This window comes from Talpa europaea (genome assembly GCF_964194135.1).
Source record: "Talpa europaea genome assembly, chromosome: 4".
Classification (NCBI taxonomy): Eukaryota; Metazoa; Chordata; class Mammalia; order Eulipotyphla; family Talpidae; genus Talpa; species Talpa europaea.
The window spans coordinates 62220774-62234502 of record NC_140070.1 but is presented as its reverse complement, the minus strand read 5'-3'; the positions used below and the strand labels follow the sequence as shown (position 1 = coordinate 62234502).

At 40.2% G+C, this 13729-nt stretch overlaps 1 protein-coding gene across 3 annotated transcripts in view; it reads left to right on the top strand.

Moving 5' to 3' along the window:
- Window positions 1-681: 681 nt before the first annotated feature.
- CLRN1 (clarin 1) overlaps window positions 682-13729 on the top strand; it is a gene marked incomplete at its 3' end in the record, with an annotated part of 55101 nt that continues 42053 nt past the window's right edge. For 2 of the 3 annotated variants that reach the window (XM_084231895.1, XM_084231894.1), the window contains exon 1: window positions 682-1080. In XM_084231895.1, coding sequence (XP_084088021.1) covers window positions 828-1080 — 253 coding nt within the window. In that variant the 5' untranslated portion in view covers window positions 682-827. Of the gene's footprint in view, window positions 1085-13729 lie in introns of all 3 variants that reach the window. The other variant, XM_084231893.1, reaches the window with a different exon arrangement.

Here is a 13729-nt window from a genome sequence, read left to right as displayed (position 1 = left end):
AAAATTATATTCAATATCATATCCTGCTACAATTAACATTTTTTAAAAAATGAATTGATTACCAATAGTTATACATACATTCTTCTTACTTCTGCCAAAGCTCCTCCCTGACTATACCAAACAAACAAACAAACAAACAAATAAATAAATAAATAAATACACTTCAATTAATGAATATCTCATGAAAACAAATTGGCATAAGAAGTAAGTTACCTTCAAAATTCTTTGAAAGTTTTATATTCTTTATAAAATGCTAGATGGTATTTCTTTTTGGAAATAATATCCATGTATCTTTCTTCGTTCTTCTATAAATCAGTTTTTCTTATTTTTAAAATATAAAATCAATGAAATGAAAAATAAAAAAAAGACAATCTCAAAGAGCTGAAAATTTACCATAGAAACCAAGCCTCTTTCTGAAAGTTTCAACTCACTCAATCAAACAAAAGGTTGAGGAAAGGGGTGGTATTGATCAAGTTACATGTAGGACTCCGTCTGTTACCTTAGACCTTTGTTACTAAGTAACACAGAGGAGATACTCAAAGGCAGCTTGAAGAATTTTAGTTCACAGGCTCTTAGTTCAAAGATTTCAAATTAGGGAGAAGAAACGGAATACGGAATAGTTCATTAAGTGTGGTGAAGAAGCCTGAAGCCTGGTATTTGACTGACATTTGACCTGGCAGAACCTCTATCCATATGGTAAAGTAGCCTTTTCAGTGGGATCTGTCTATTCAGTTTCTATAATAAATGCAGCCAAACGGGAAGTCACTTCTCATCGCTCACAAAGGTCTTGGTATTGAACCTCACCCGCATAAAAGCCATTTCTCAACATGCCAAACCAACAGAAGAAAATAATTTTTTGCACGGCCGGGGTGCTAAGTTTCTTGTGCTCCCTCGGAGTTGTGACAGCTCTAGGGACGCCGCTGTGGATTAAAGCCACCTTCCTGTGCAAAACAGGGGCTCTGCTCGTCAATGCTTCAGGGCAGGAACTGGACAAGTTCATGGGTGAGATGCAGTACGGGCTTTTCCACGGAGAGGGCATAAGGCATTGCGGCTTAGGAGCGAGGCCCTTTCGCTTCTCTTGTAAGTAACAATTGCGTTTGAATTATTTAATATGGTAGGCACACTTCCAAGTCTGCAGGGAATTATTTTTAAGAGCCTTGCCCTTTTTATTGCAAGGCTTTCTAAATAGGTGTGAACTATTTAAAACAGCTAGGAGTAATTTCTTCCTTCATGATAGTAATTTCTTCCTAGTTTTTATTATTTTTCTAGCTTTACTATTTCATCATGGCTATTTTTATTATAGCATATAATTATTGAGTTGCTGTGTAATTGAATTTTGGAAAAGATATGCAATTAAAATTCTTCTTAAATAGTAAAACTTATATGAGAAAATGTGGGGTCTTTTTACAAGTGGGGGACTGGGAGAAATAGGGACTCTGTAAGAGATGCTCATAATGTGTCTTGTTCTTTAAAAAAGTCAGAATGTCCTTAAGCAACCTAAATTATCTTTCTACCTTTGTTTGGTTTCCTGTGACTTTGTTTCCTGCATCTTCCCTGCAATTCCTGCTAGGAACTTTTTTGTTAATAAATAGTCTGTTTTTTGTATGGTAACCAATTTGGAATCTCAAGGCTATAGAAATTTAGAATGATGTACTCTGCCAACTAGAAAAAAAATAAACGCCTCTTTAGTTTATAAAATTTGCAAACTGATTGATCTTCATGTGGAGAACATGAGGCAGATGTTCCTATCATGGTTTTTGTGAAATGGAAGTGTTGTCCACAGTATTTACAAACTGTTTATCTTGAGAGAATTTAAAAAAATTACCATGTGAATAGGTAACTCATTAAATGAAAATTAATTAGAAGTCATTTATTATATCTCTCACAACACACATTCAGAAATTATGATTATTTCAAAAGGGTTGACTTAGAACAATCTTATGAAGACACAGCCAGTAAATTACTGCATAAATCACTCTTCAGGAAAGGAGGTTACCAATTGAAGCATTTAAAATGAATTATTATTTTGCCTGAGTATTTCTTTTCTCTACTATAGGTAAAGGCCAAATTAATTGAATTTATTATTAACATATGCAGTGTTAATTAAAATTCATTACTGGCCTATTTATATTTCTGCAACAATCCTTATATCTTCTTAGCAGTCATTGGACACCAACCTTCAACTCACACAGGTTAAGTGATATGAATTTTCATAGGATTCCAGAAAATTCCTAAGAATTAGTATTCATCATTTCAAGAAATTATCATCAACTACAGTTTATGAAGTGAATACAGACTTTCTCTGAATGACGTTAATTTATTAAGGTTATGAGGATGTTGGAGTTGTTTAGCTTTTCTTGGGGGGGGATTGGAGAACAAAGCAGACTGTGACATGATTTGCAACTGTATTAAAAAGGAAAAAGACTAGTGAAAATATTTAACCATGAGTCATTGGCAAATAGAGAGTGAGTAAAGCTTTATACAAATGAATTTAGACAAAAGCAAGGTGCTTAGAGTGAATTTTCTAGAGTCTTTGCATTTTGACAGTGAAAGGGAGATGAACTTTACTCAGGCCATAGGATATGTTTCCAGATGATAACCTATATTCTGAACACTTTCTGCACACTAAGCACTGCACGTGTTTTGTCTCTTAATCCTCACATGGCCACACTCCTCTGTGAGCATGTCTGTGAAAGTCTGGATAATTTTCTATGCTGTGTGCTGTGCTGGCACTGTCTGTGATGTTGTCCTAGTCAGACAACATGTTCCTCCTTTACTTTCTGTGAGGATTCACAGAGCCAGTGAGGGTTAAACAGCTTCATTTGTCTCCCCAACCTACTCTGAATATTTCCCCCAGCCTAGACATGTTAAAACACTATTTCAATAAGACCTAGCAAAGTATACCTACAATATAACTTTTCTTTGCTTTAGCATTAAAGTATTCCAATGAAACATGATAATTGGGGAAGTTATAGAATAAATAGATCAAATTCTTTCTAAAAGAGCATAATGCTCATTAAAAAAACACACCGTTTTCAGTATTAGAAATTCTTAATCAATGACCCATGTGGCATTTGTGCCCTCTTAAGTTTACATTTACATTGCAATATTAGCTTCATGGGCTACAGCTTCCCTTCCAAAATGACATCATCCCATCAGTGAAGATACATTAACACTTTCATAAAGAAGGGGAGTCCCCCAGTAGTCTTCCTTATAGAGAAGTATGGCTCTATGAATATCAAAGAAGCAGAGCCTGGCCCTGCCTCCTTAATAATGGCTTCTTTCAAGCAAGAGCTATCACCTCCAAGAGCTATCACCTTGCAGAGTCCAGGGTAGATAATTCTTTTGTTTCTTCCAGAACCTAACTCTTATCTCAGAACTACCTTTCCTTCTTTTCCCTTTAGAAAGTTATTAAGCAAACATTTGGATTTGCAGAAACTTACCAGTTTAGAAGGAATGGAAAAGTTAACTCATGAAAGTATCAATCACTTTTGTTACTAGTTTTGTTCATGTTGTTACATTGTCAATTAATATGAATTTATATTTCAATTCCATTGGATTGCTAAATGATAACTCACTTACCAACATTTTCAATTAGATCAGTTTTGCCCAACAGAAATATAATGCAAGCCATAAATTCAAGTCACACGTATACTATTCAATGTGCTAGTGGCCATAGAGAAAAAGCAGTCATTAGAAACAATACATTATTCTTTTTGGTGTGATGTCTTTGAAATCTACTATTTTACTCTAATAACACATCTCCATCCAGACTAACCACATTTTAAGTGCTCACTAGCCATTTCAATGTGACTAATAGCTATCAGGCTGGACAGTGCAAATTTAGATAGAGATTTTGTCTGAATACACTGGACATTGACAGTGTCCATATTCTAAGTAAATTTTTGCTTAGTTCTGCTCTACATGCTCATATGTGTTATTTTTATGTGCAATGTATGTGTTACTTTTAAAACCCAGAAAGATGGTATAGCGTGAGGATGAACGAAGGACTAGAAAAACAGGCAATGTTGTCATGTTTGTTCCTGTTAAATGTTCCCTGTTGACCACTCTGTCTCTTAATTATGACAAAAATCTTCCTTGCAGCATGCACAGTTATGCTGGGAAAACTTCTGCCTCATTTACTTTGGCTGATTCTCATCCATTTATGGGTCAGCGGTTCATTTTTAGAGGTCACTAGCATTCATACCCAGCACACAATTTCATTCATAATGAGGGGCTGTTTTACTTTCAACAGAACTGGTGGACTTAATTTTTCCTGATATGTCACCTGTAAAATTTTAATGATGATGTTTAAACTCTCAATGTAGCTATCAAGCCAAAAACTGACAGTTTTGAGCTCAGGAAAACTGTATGTGTGTATGTGTGTGTGGTTTTTATTTTGGTAATTTAAAACACTGGAAAGCATCATCAAAATATGATACCCAAGAATCATATGGTTATCAATCACTCTTAGATATGCTGATTTATTCATTGCCAAGACAGTTCAAAGAGCTGTTAAAAACATATGGAATATTTTTGAAATATGAAAAATAAGAATAAAATTTAACCAATCATGTAACACTGATTGCAACTTTAGTCATATTTTTAAAAGTATTTTAATTCAGACCTTATTTTTGAAAATTTGTGAAGAGCTTCATAGAGATTTAACTTACTTCATATTTTAGAAAAACAGTTTCTTTACCATATGAACATATGATCCAGTTTGCAGAAGAGATGTTGAAACAACTTTGTGAGCAAGCAGATATCTTATCAAAAATATTTTGGGGTAGGGGCCTCCCTGGTGGCGCAGCGGTTGAGCACTGGGCTGCAAAGCTGCCCTCAGCCTCTGCTGCGCCAGTTGGATCCCCAGCCCCCTGCGAGGGGTCCCACATGGTGCGCAGACCTCTCCTGCTGCATCCGCTGCTCGCCTCAGCAGTGTGTTTTGTCAATCTGCTTGTTCTGTTCTCTGCTCTGGCTCTGGTGAATTCTCTCACCCTCCCGCGCTTCTGACTATACCCAGTGCTTGTATAAATAAATAAATAAATCTTAAAAAAAAAAGAGACTGTCTTTAAAAACAAACAAACAAACAAACATATTTTGGGGTAGAATAGTTGGCACTTAGGGTTTCTAAGACCATCACTGAGAGTTGGCACTCTATTTCCCTGGCCTCCTGTTAGGGTGACTTCTGTCTCTTGCTGATCCTACCTGCCCCAGGTGATCTACTGGTCAACATCTTATACCTTCTGCAGCAGTCCTACCACTGCCCACCCACATACTGGTCCTAACTTCTTGCCATTATCAATTTATGAAATTAGATTCAGGGAAAAGGTTTTTCAGTTTTTGTTTTTCAGTGATGACAAAGGAAGAGTTTTTAGGGAAAAAAATGGAGAAAGGAAAAATTGGAGGGAAAATGGAGCCCATCACTATCTTTTTATCTTCATCCTTTGCTGCTCTCTCATTAATACTATCTTAATTATTTGAGTATTTATGGCTGTTTTGCTCTTTGGAGTCCACTAACTCATCTCCCTAGAATTCCTAAGCATGCCATTCTTCATTTTCTCCTTCTTTAACCTTCACTTTTCTATGCAAAAATAAAAGGTTATGAAAGGCAAAGAAAGAAGCATTCATTTGGATAATGAAATTTGTTTGAGTCCTGAAAAGTGGTAGATATTTCAGTATACTTTACTTTAAAAATGATGACCTTTGATGACCCAACAGTAAAGGCATCCAAAACTTACCACTTCTAGTGATTATGGCCAAGCTCTATCAGTGGAGGCTTCAAGCACTGAGGTTAGATGGGTCATGCAATTTTAAAAACTGGAAGAACCTTTTCTAGAACAGCCAGCTTGACACTATTACAAAAGTCATAGTGTGTGTGAACTGGGAGAGATTACCTAGTTTCACTTCCCATTACATAGATGCAAGAACTGGAAAAAAAAAAAATCAATAAAGTCATGTGATTTCCTCAAGGTCAAATTCCCAGTGAGTGGCAGAAACTTCCTTAAACCCAGATTGTTTAATCTCAATAGTGAAAATTCACTAAATATTTATAAATACCTCTTTTTTTATAATTATTATTTTTTGGGGAAAGATTTATTTATTTCTTTGTTTGTTTGTTTATACATACAAGCACTGGGTACAGTCAGAAGCACGGGAGGGTGAGAGAATTCACCAGAGCCAGAGTGGGGATCAGAGCAGGCAGAAGGACCGAAGCACACTGCTGAGGGGAGCAGCGGATGGCAGGAGAGGTCTGTGCGCCATGTGGGAGCCTCCTCCGGTGGCCAGGGAGCAGCCAGGGATTGAACCGGGGCTGCAGAGGCTGCGGGCAGCTTCGCAACCTAGCGCTCAACCGCTGTGCCACCGGGGAGGCCCTATAAATACCTCTTTGTGACAGGCACAGGTAGTCCTGGTTTGAGTGAGCATACTGGGAGGGGTAACCCACAGCCCCTGACTTCTTGGGTTCAGGATCTTGTAGAGAAATATACATTCTCAAATACCTTCAATACAGTGTGATTTGAAATAATAGAGTGAATATCCAGCTCTGGGAAAAACAGAGGAGGAAACAATCTTTGGCCAAGAGAAGTTGAAGATTTTCCCTTCACACCAGTGCTTCTTTTATCCTATATTTTACTTTTGTCCATGGGAGGAAAACAATATTGTTGGATTGTTTCAGTGGGTAAGACCAGACAACTGGGCCTTGAACCAAAAACCAGGGGACCCATGCACGCTAGATAACATGGGACAAATGACTTTCCTTCCTCTTCCACCAGGAGGTCTCCCCAGGTGTTCTCCTTAGGTCTCCCTCCCACACTTCCTCTGCGGGAAGGAGGAGAGACAGCCAGTGTTATTAGAGGGAGGTATATCAAGGACCTCTGCAGCTTTGCCATCGGTGGGCAGTGGTAGGACTGCTGCAGAAGGTATAAGATGTTGACCAGTAGATCACCTGGAGCAGGTGATCTACCCCAAAATATGTTTGAAGTTGAACCAGTATGTTCAATGCACCAAAGATATTCTTTACCTGAAGGAGGAACTTAAACAATAATTATCCTTGAGTTGGTGAGAAATATGGGAAAAATGCTTCCGAGGAAAGGAACTCCTGGTTTTCCTTGCCTAGTCCAAGAAAAGAACAACTACTTGTTTTATCCTTATCAGAAAAACAATCCAAAAAATCAGCCATGTATGACAATTATAATTTTGAATGTATGCATGTATTCCAACCCCCCCACACACAAACACACACACATACCTTCCCTTTAACCTCTACCCTAATAGCCAGTAATGCCACTGACCTGGACTGACCTGAGAGATGAGGGACTAGTGGAGCTGTTTCTTTTTTAAAAATAAATTAATTAATTTTTAATTATTTCATATATTTTTTACATAATTTTTCATTTTTGTAAAATGTATGCATTTTCATCTTGGTTATAGTCCCTGTAAAATTCCCACCACCCATTCACCCATGAACTATCACCATGGTCCTTTGTGCCCTTCCCATCCTTGTTCTGATCCTGCTCCTTTCTCCCCTCTGTAGTATATCTCTGATTAATAGTTGCCTGTTGATTTTGATTTTTACTTTATTATAATTAGTTTTTTTCCCCGATCCCTTATTTGGATCCTCTACATTCCTGCTATAAGTGAGACCATATGGTATTTTTCTTTTTCTTTCTGGTTTATTTCACTGAGCATGATCCCTTCCAGCTTCATCCATATTGCTGCAAATGGCATGAGTTTATCTCTTTTGATTGCAGTGGAGCAAAGAAAGTTTGTTCAATAAATGGTGCTAGGAAAACTGTGTTGCTACATGCAAAGCAATGAAGCTTGACCACTACCTCATACCATGCACAAAAACCAACTCAAAATGGATTAAAGAACTAGGCATAAGACCTGAAACCATAAAATATATAGAAGAAAATATAGGCAAAACACTGCATGACATACACCTTAGAAACATCTTTAAAGACACATCACCCAAAGCAGTGATAGTGAAGGAAAGGATAAACAGCTGGGACTACATCAAATTAAAGAGCTTCAGGGCCTCCCCGGTGGCGCAGCGGTTGAGCGCTGGGTTGCGAAGCTGCCCGCAGCCTCTGCGGCGCCGGTTCGATCCCCGGCTGCTCCCCGGCCACCGGAGGAGGGTCCCACATGGCGCGCAGACCTCTCCTGCTGCCCGCTGCTCCCCTCACCAGTGTACTTCGGTCCTTCTGCCTGCTCTGCTCCCCGCTCTGGCTCTGGTGAATTCTCTCACCCTCCCGCGCTTCTGACTGTACCCAGTGCTTGTATAAACAAAACAAACAAACAAATAAATAAATAAACATGCCTCTATAAAAAAAAAAAAACAAATTAAAGAGCTTCTGCACAGCAAAAGAGGCATAAACCAAAACAAAGAGACAACCCACTGATTGGGAGAAAATTTTTGCACACAATACTAATGATCAAAAATCTACAAAGAGCTGATGAGACTCTACAAAAACAAAGTAAATAACCCGTCAAAAAATGGGCAGAAGAGCTAAAAAGAAACTTCTCCAAAGAGGAAATGCAAATGGCCAATAGGCATGTGAAAAAATGTTCAACATCTTTTGTAAACAGGGAAATGCAGTTCAACACCTCAATGAGATACCATCTTACACCAGTGAGAATGATACATATTAAAAAAACTAATGGAGCTGTTTCTGACTTTCCATGGTTAGCAGGTCCTAAATAGGACTTCTGGAACTTAAAATGTGTGAACTTAACCTGTTGGAGGATGATTTCAAAATCGTTTTTACAGTTTGCTGTTCTGTCTTATCTTTTTGACTCATCTTCCCCAGGGACTTTGAGACAACCCAGAAGAGAAAACACTTATTTCAGTTGCCCATTATTTGGTTGCCCCATAGATATTAAGCATTTTACATATTTTTTCTTCAGCCCTTACATGGAAGTTGTAATGATTCTATTCCTCTTGAATAATTGTGCACATGTGGTTACGTGGTTTAGGATCCTTGCCAATGACATTCTCATGGTATGATCTTCAAAATTAGTTTGATTACAACAATGATTTCCCCACGGCCCGACAAAAATGACAGACTCTTACCTGAGGTGATATAATTTCAAAAAAAAAAGGGGGGGCTCAACAAAAATGGAAAATCAGGTACATATCATTTGATTCATTTAAAAAAACTGGTATTTTATTAAAAGCCAATGGAATAGAATAGAGCATAAATTAAAATCTCATAAAAATGAAACTGAAATAAAAGCTTGTAGGCTAAGGAAAAATGTCAGGCTTTTCTGCCCTCCCGCCATCAGGATAGATGAGGGAACCCTGTGATCCTGAATGCATGCCTGATGGCGGGCACCTGGAGTAGGGTGTGGGCAGAGGTAGATGGGATTCACCTGGGTTAAGACTGGGCTTTTAAGGGCGGAGTCATGGGGACGCCAGTAGAAGCCAAAAGAGAAGCCGAGAAAGAAGTAGCAGAAGCCGAGAGAGAAGCAGAGAACACCGGAGAGCCCAGATAGAGTGAAGACTTGCTGGGGGCTGGAAGGCCTGCCAGCCTCCCCCCCCCCTCCCCCCCCCCCCCCCCCCCCCCCGGCAGCACCCTTGCCTGCTGTGTACCGGGTAAATCCCAATAAAAGACCTGCAAAAAACCACTGAGGACTCTTGACTCCTCCTTTACCCGGTCTGCTGGTCAGAAAACCTGCACTGTGTCCATTCCTGCCCTTATAAAGCTTTTTTTCTATCTCTAAAATATATCATGGATTTCATAAAGTTATAGGGATAGTTATTAAAACAAAACTCACAATTAAAGATATATTTGCCTTTCATCTAGTCATGCAACCAGATATCAAGACTGATTATGATACACCTTTATTACAGGTATGATAGAAAATTGACTTAGAGCAAACTACCTAGCAGACTGATTTATGCAAGTTGTATTTTGCTCCCTCTCAGTATGTTGTAACTGTGGCAAAGCCATTCTTGGGAATTATTACCCCCAGGATAATCATTCCCTGTGGACTGGGAGCAGTTCTATTATCAGAGACACATATGCTGTTCCCCAAGCCACCATGGGTGATGAAGACTCACTAGTGGGGATGCCTCTGAATAGGCTGGAGTCAGGTGGGAACGCTTCAGCTGAGAGAAATTCAGGTGTGGTGCTGAGAAAATTGTATTTTAAGTGGTTTTATCATACTATCTACTCTCCTTTCAAGTGCTGGGGTCATGGATTTCATTCTCCCTGACCACATAGCCATTGGAAGACTGTCTTAATACCTGGGAATTAGATTACGAGTGCCATTAAAGAGATGAATGTACTGAGCTTATGTCATGGAATGTCTTTCACTGGATTTTCATAATGACTAGGTGCAGATAGGCTGAGGGCAAAGTCATATCAGTATTTCTATAAGAAGAAAGAAATCTTCCCTCTTATTCCCTTTCAAGAAAATGAATAGCTGAGCACCAAAGGGCCAAATATAACTTTTTCTAAAACATATTTTTATATGGAGAAGCATTAGGTGAGAAAGAAAACAGGGCATTTTGCCTTTAATTGAGGAATAAATTGCCGCAGTGTTGCTGATATCTTTATCAGAGGCTGCTTTCCTTTGGAGAACTTCACAGGTGGTGTTACCTGCGTTTTACACTTGGCCACCTGAAGGTGAAAAAGGGTTGATGAGACCCAAACCATTAGATCATTGGTCCTTAACCTGGGCTGCACTTTAGTATCACTGGGGAGACTTTAAAACTACTGTATCCTGGACCAATTGAATCAGGAACTGTGGAGGGGGGGCCTGTGTTGCAATAATCTAGAAGGTCCCAGGTGATTTTAACGTGTAACCCAGGCTGAGAATTCTTGAGGCTGAGGACCAAGACAGGTGGTCAGGTGAGGTCAAGAGTAGAGTCCCCAATACCACTGAAAAGTTGTGGGTGGAGTGGGGGGAAGCAGTTTTTCATTGTTTCTACATAGTGGGTAACCACTGGTCAAATTCCAGCTGGGATCCTTGGCCTTTCTTCCTCTCCCTATATATTTCTATGAAGAGTCTCACTTTCTCCACACCACCTGGCCCAGAGAGAATGACAAATCTAATGAGTTTGCAGTAAGAAAATGAATGTTATTTGAGACCCTACACTTCTCCTCTTTCCAAATCGGCCCACCAGTTATAGCCTACCAGTTAAACTCTCGCCACCTGGCGAGAGTAATGCACCAGCTCTGTCCTAAAAGGGGGCTTCAACTGTTCATCCCTGCTTGGGCAAGTCTGCCTAATTCAGCAGAACCAGAAATAAGCTATCATCTGACCTCTACCTACCTGTCTCCTGTGGAAGGACCCCATTCCTAGATACCAGGGGTCCTCTTTAGAGGCATACAGTCTAAACAGTTTAGATAATATGGAGACTGTCCAATACATCACATAAGGGAAATAGAAATGAGAATGGGAACAATATATCAGATTTGGAGGAAGGACTATAACAGGTAGAATAAGTAATTAGATATAAATCCAAAGTTCACTTGAATTCCATGTAATCTAAAGCTACCTTGCAGGGGCTGGTTGGGGGAGAGCGATTGTAGGATCTTTAGTGCCAATATAAAGTAAATGCTTTGACCAACTGTGGACCAAATGACTGATCCTGAGACTTGAAAATGCAGACACTCACTACATTGATTTCTTATATCTCTCCACTCATCTAGTGGAAGTACAGCTCACTGCCATTCTCATTATGTTTAAAAAAAAAATTAGGGAATTGGGTCTCCCCTGGTGGCACAGGCGGTTGAGCGCAGTGCTGTGAAGCTGTCCGCAGCCTCTGCAGCACCGGGTCGATCCTGGCCGGCCAGCGAGGGTCCCGCATGGCACGGCATACCTCTCCTGTCTGCTGCTCCCCTCAGCAGTGTATTTCGTCAGTCTGTTTGTTCTGCTCCCCGCTCTGTCTCTGGTGAATCCTCTCACCCTCCCATCTGGCCTGTACCCCGGTTCTTGTATAAATAAATAAACAAACAAACAAATAAATCTTTTTAAAAAATTAGGGAATTGCTTCAAATGTACAAAGAACTTCCACATAAATGATTTCACTTGTATCTCTCAAAATTTCTGTGACTTATTCCTATTACCTTCCTCTAGTGCCAGCATGACAGGGCAGGTTCACTGTAGATTCAGGCAGAGAGAAAGGAGAATCCTGGAGCCCCCAGTGGATTTTACAGTCTTTAATACTCTCTCAGGGAGCCAGGTACATAGGCACGACAGGCAGGGAGGATGCATGCAAGGAAACAGGCATATGCCAGCAGGGGGTGCTGGGAGGCAGGCAGGCAACTGAGCCCCCTACCTTTAACCTCCCAGCAAGTCTGTGCTCTTTCTCCTACCTCTTCCTGGCCGTTTTTGGTCTCGTGTCCTCTCGTGGTCTCTCCTCAGTTGATGCTCCCTTTTCATTCCTGGCTCCTCTGGACCCAGGTATCCATAATCATAGGTGCAAGTGCTCTGTGCCCAAGCCCCTCACCCCTGGCTTTCCCAACCTGCCTGGTTGCCTACCTGTCTCCCTTCCTGTCAGCCTCTCCAGACATCTTTCTTTGGTGGTACTTGATATTCCAACCAGCTGATATTTTTGTTTGATACCTAAATAGGTTAGATTGGATTTACCAATTCATCCTGTGCGAATTGGAATCCACAATACTGGAATCCCTGATAGATAAACGGAGAACAGTTTAGGATAAAAATAGAACAGAAGAACCCAGAAGAGAGAAATAAAATAAAATTTAAGGCAAGGAAATGAAAGCCATACATTTAGAGATATCAAATAAAACATGGATTAATGGTAAGTAATAAAGGAACATTCTTAGCAGTTAGTAAAATAATTCATCATATTCTTATTACCCTCTGGTGATCTATTGAGAACACCATGACTCTACATGTAAGACACAAATTCTTTGTAAGTTAAAGGGTATATGTGCCTTCACCATTCTCCTTAACCCTCCAAAATTATCAGTGGGTCTCTATGACATACCTTAGCATTCCCTGGACTCTGAGGACATGAAAGGCACAGGAGAGGATATTTGTTCACAAACAACTCAGAATCTAGCAGAAGATGATAGTCAACTTAGAAAATACCAAGAAATCTATACCAAAACTCATAGAAATAAAAGCTGAGTTCAGCAAGTCACAGGACACAAGATAAACTCATAAAAGGATGCCAACAAGATGAAACAACAGGAAGGTCCGTGCTCTCCTTGACTCTATGAAGCCACCATCCCGAGAAGCTTCAGCTGAATCAGCGGGAGGAGGGGGGTGGGTTTCAACATCTCTTTTGCCAGGAGCAGCAATGCGGAGACCTAGTTGCGGCCCGGCCCCTGACCCTCAGCTCGGGCCACACCAAGCCTCGCATAGACGCATAGGCAGCTGAGGACCCACACGACCTCTCATCAGAGGCGGCTGTGCGAGGGCAAAAAGGTGATCGCAAGGAAGGTTTTGGGAACAGCAAAATGGTTCAATGTAAGGGAAGGATATGGTTTCATCAACAGGAACACACCAAGAAAGATGTATTTGTACTTTAGCCTGCCATAAAGAGAAATAATCCCAGAAAGTACCTTCGTGGTGTAGGCAATGGAGAGACCACAGAGCGTGATGTCAGAGAAAGGGGTGCAGAGGCAGCAAAAGTGACAGGCGCTGGTGAGGCATTAAATGCGCAGCGGACAATAACCATTATAGGTGCTCTCCACGCCGCAGGATCCTCCACACAACTACCAGCAGAATGATCAGATTGTGACCAGAGTGA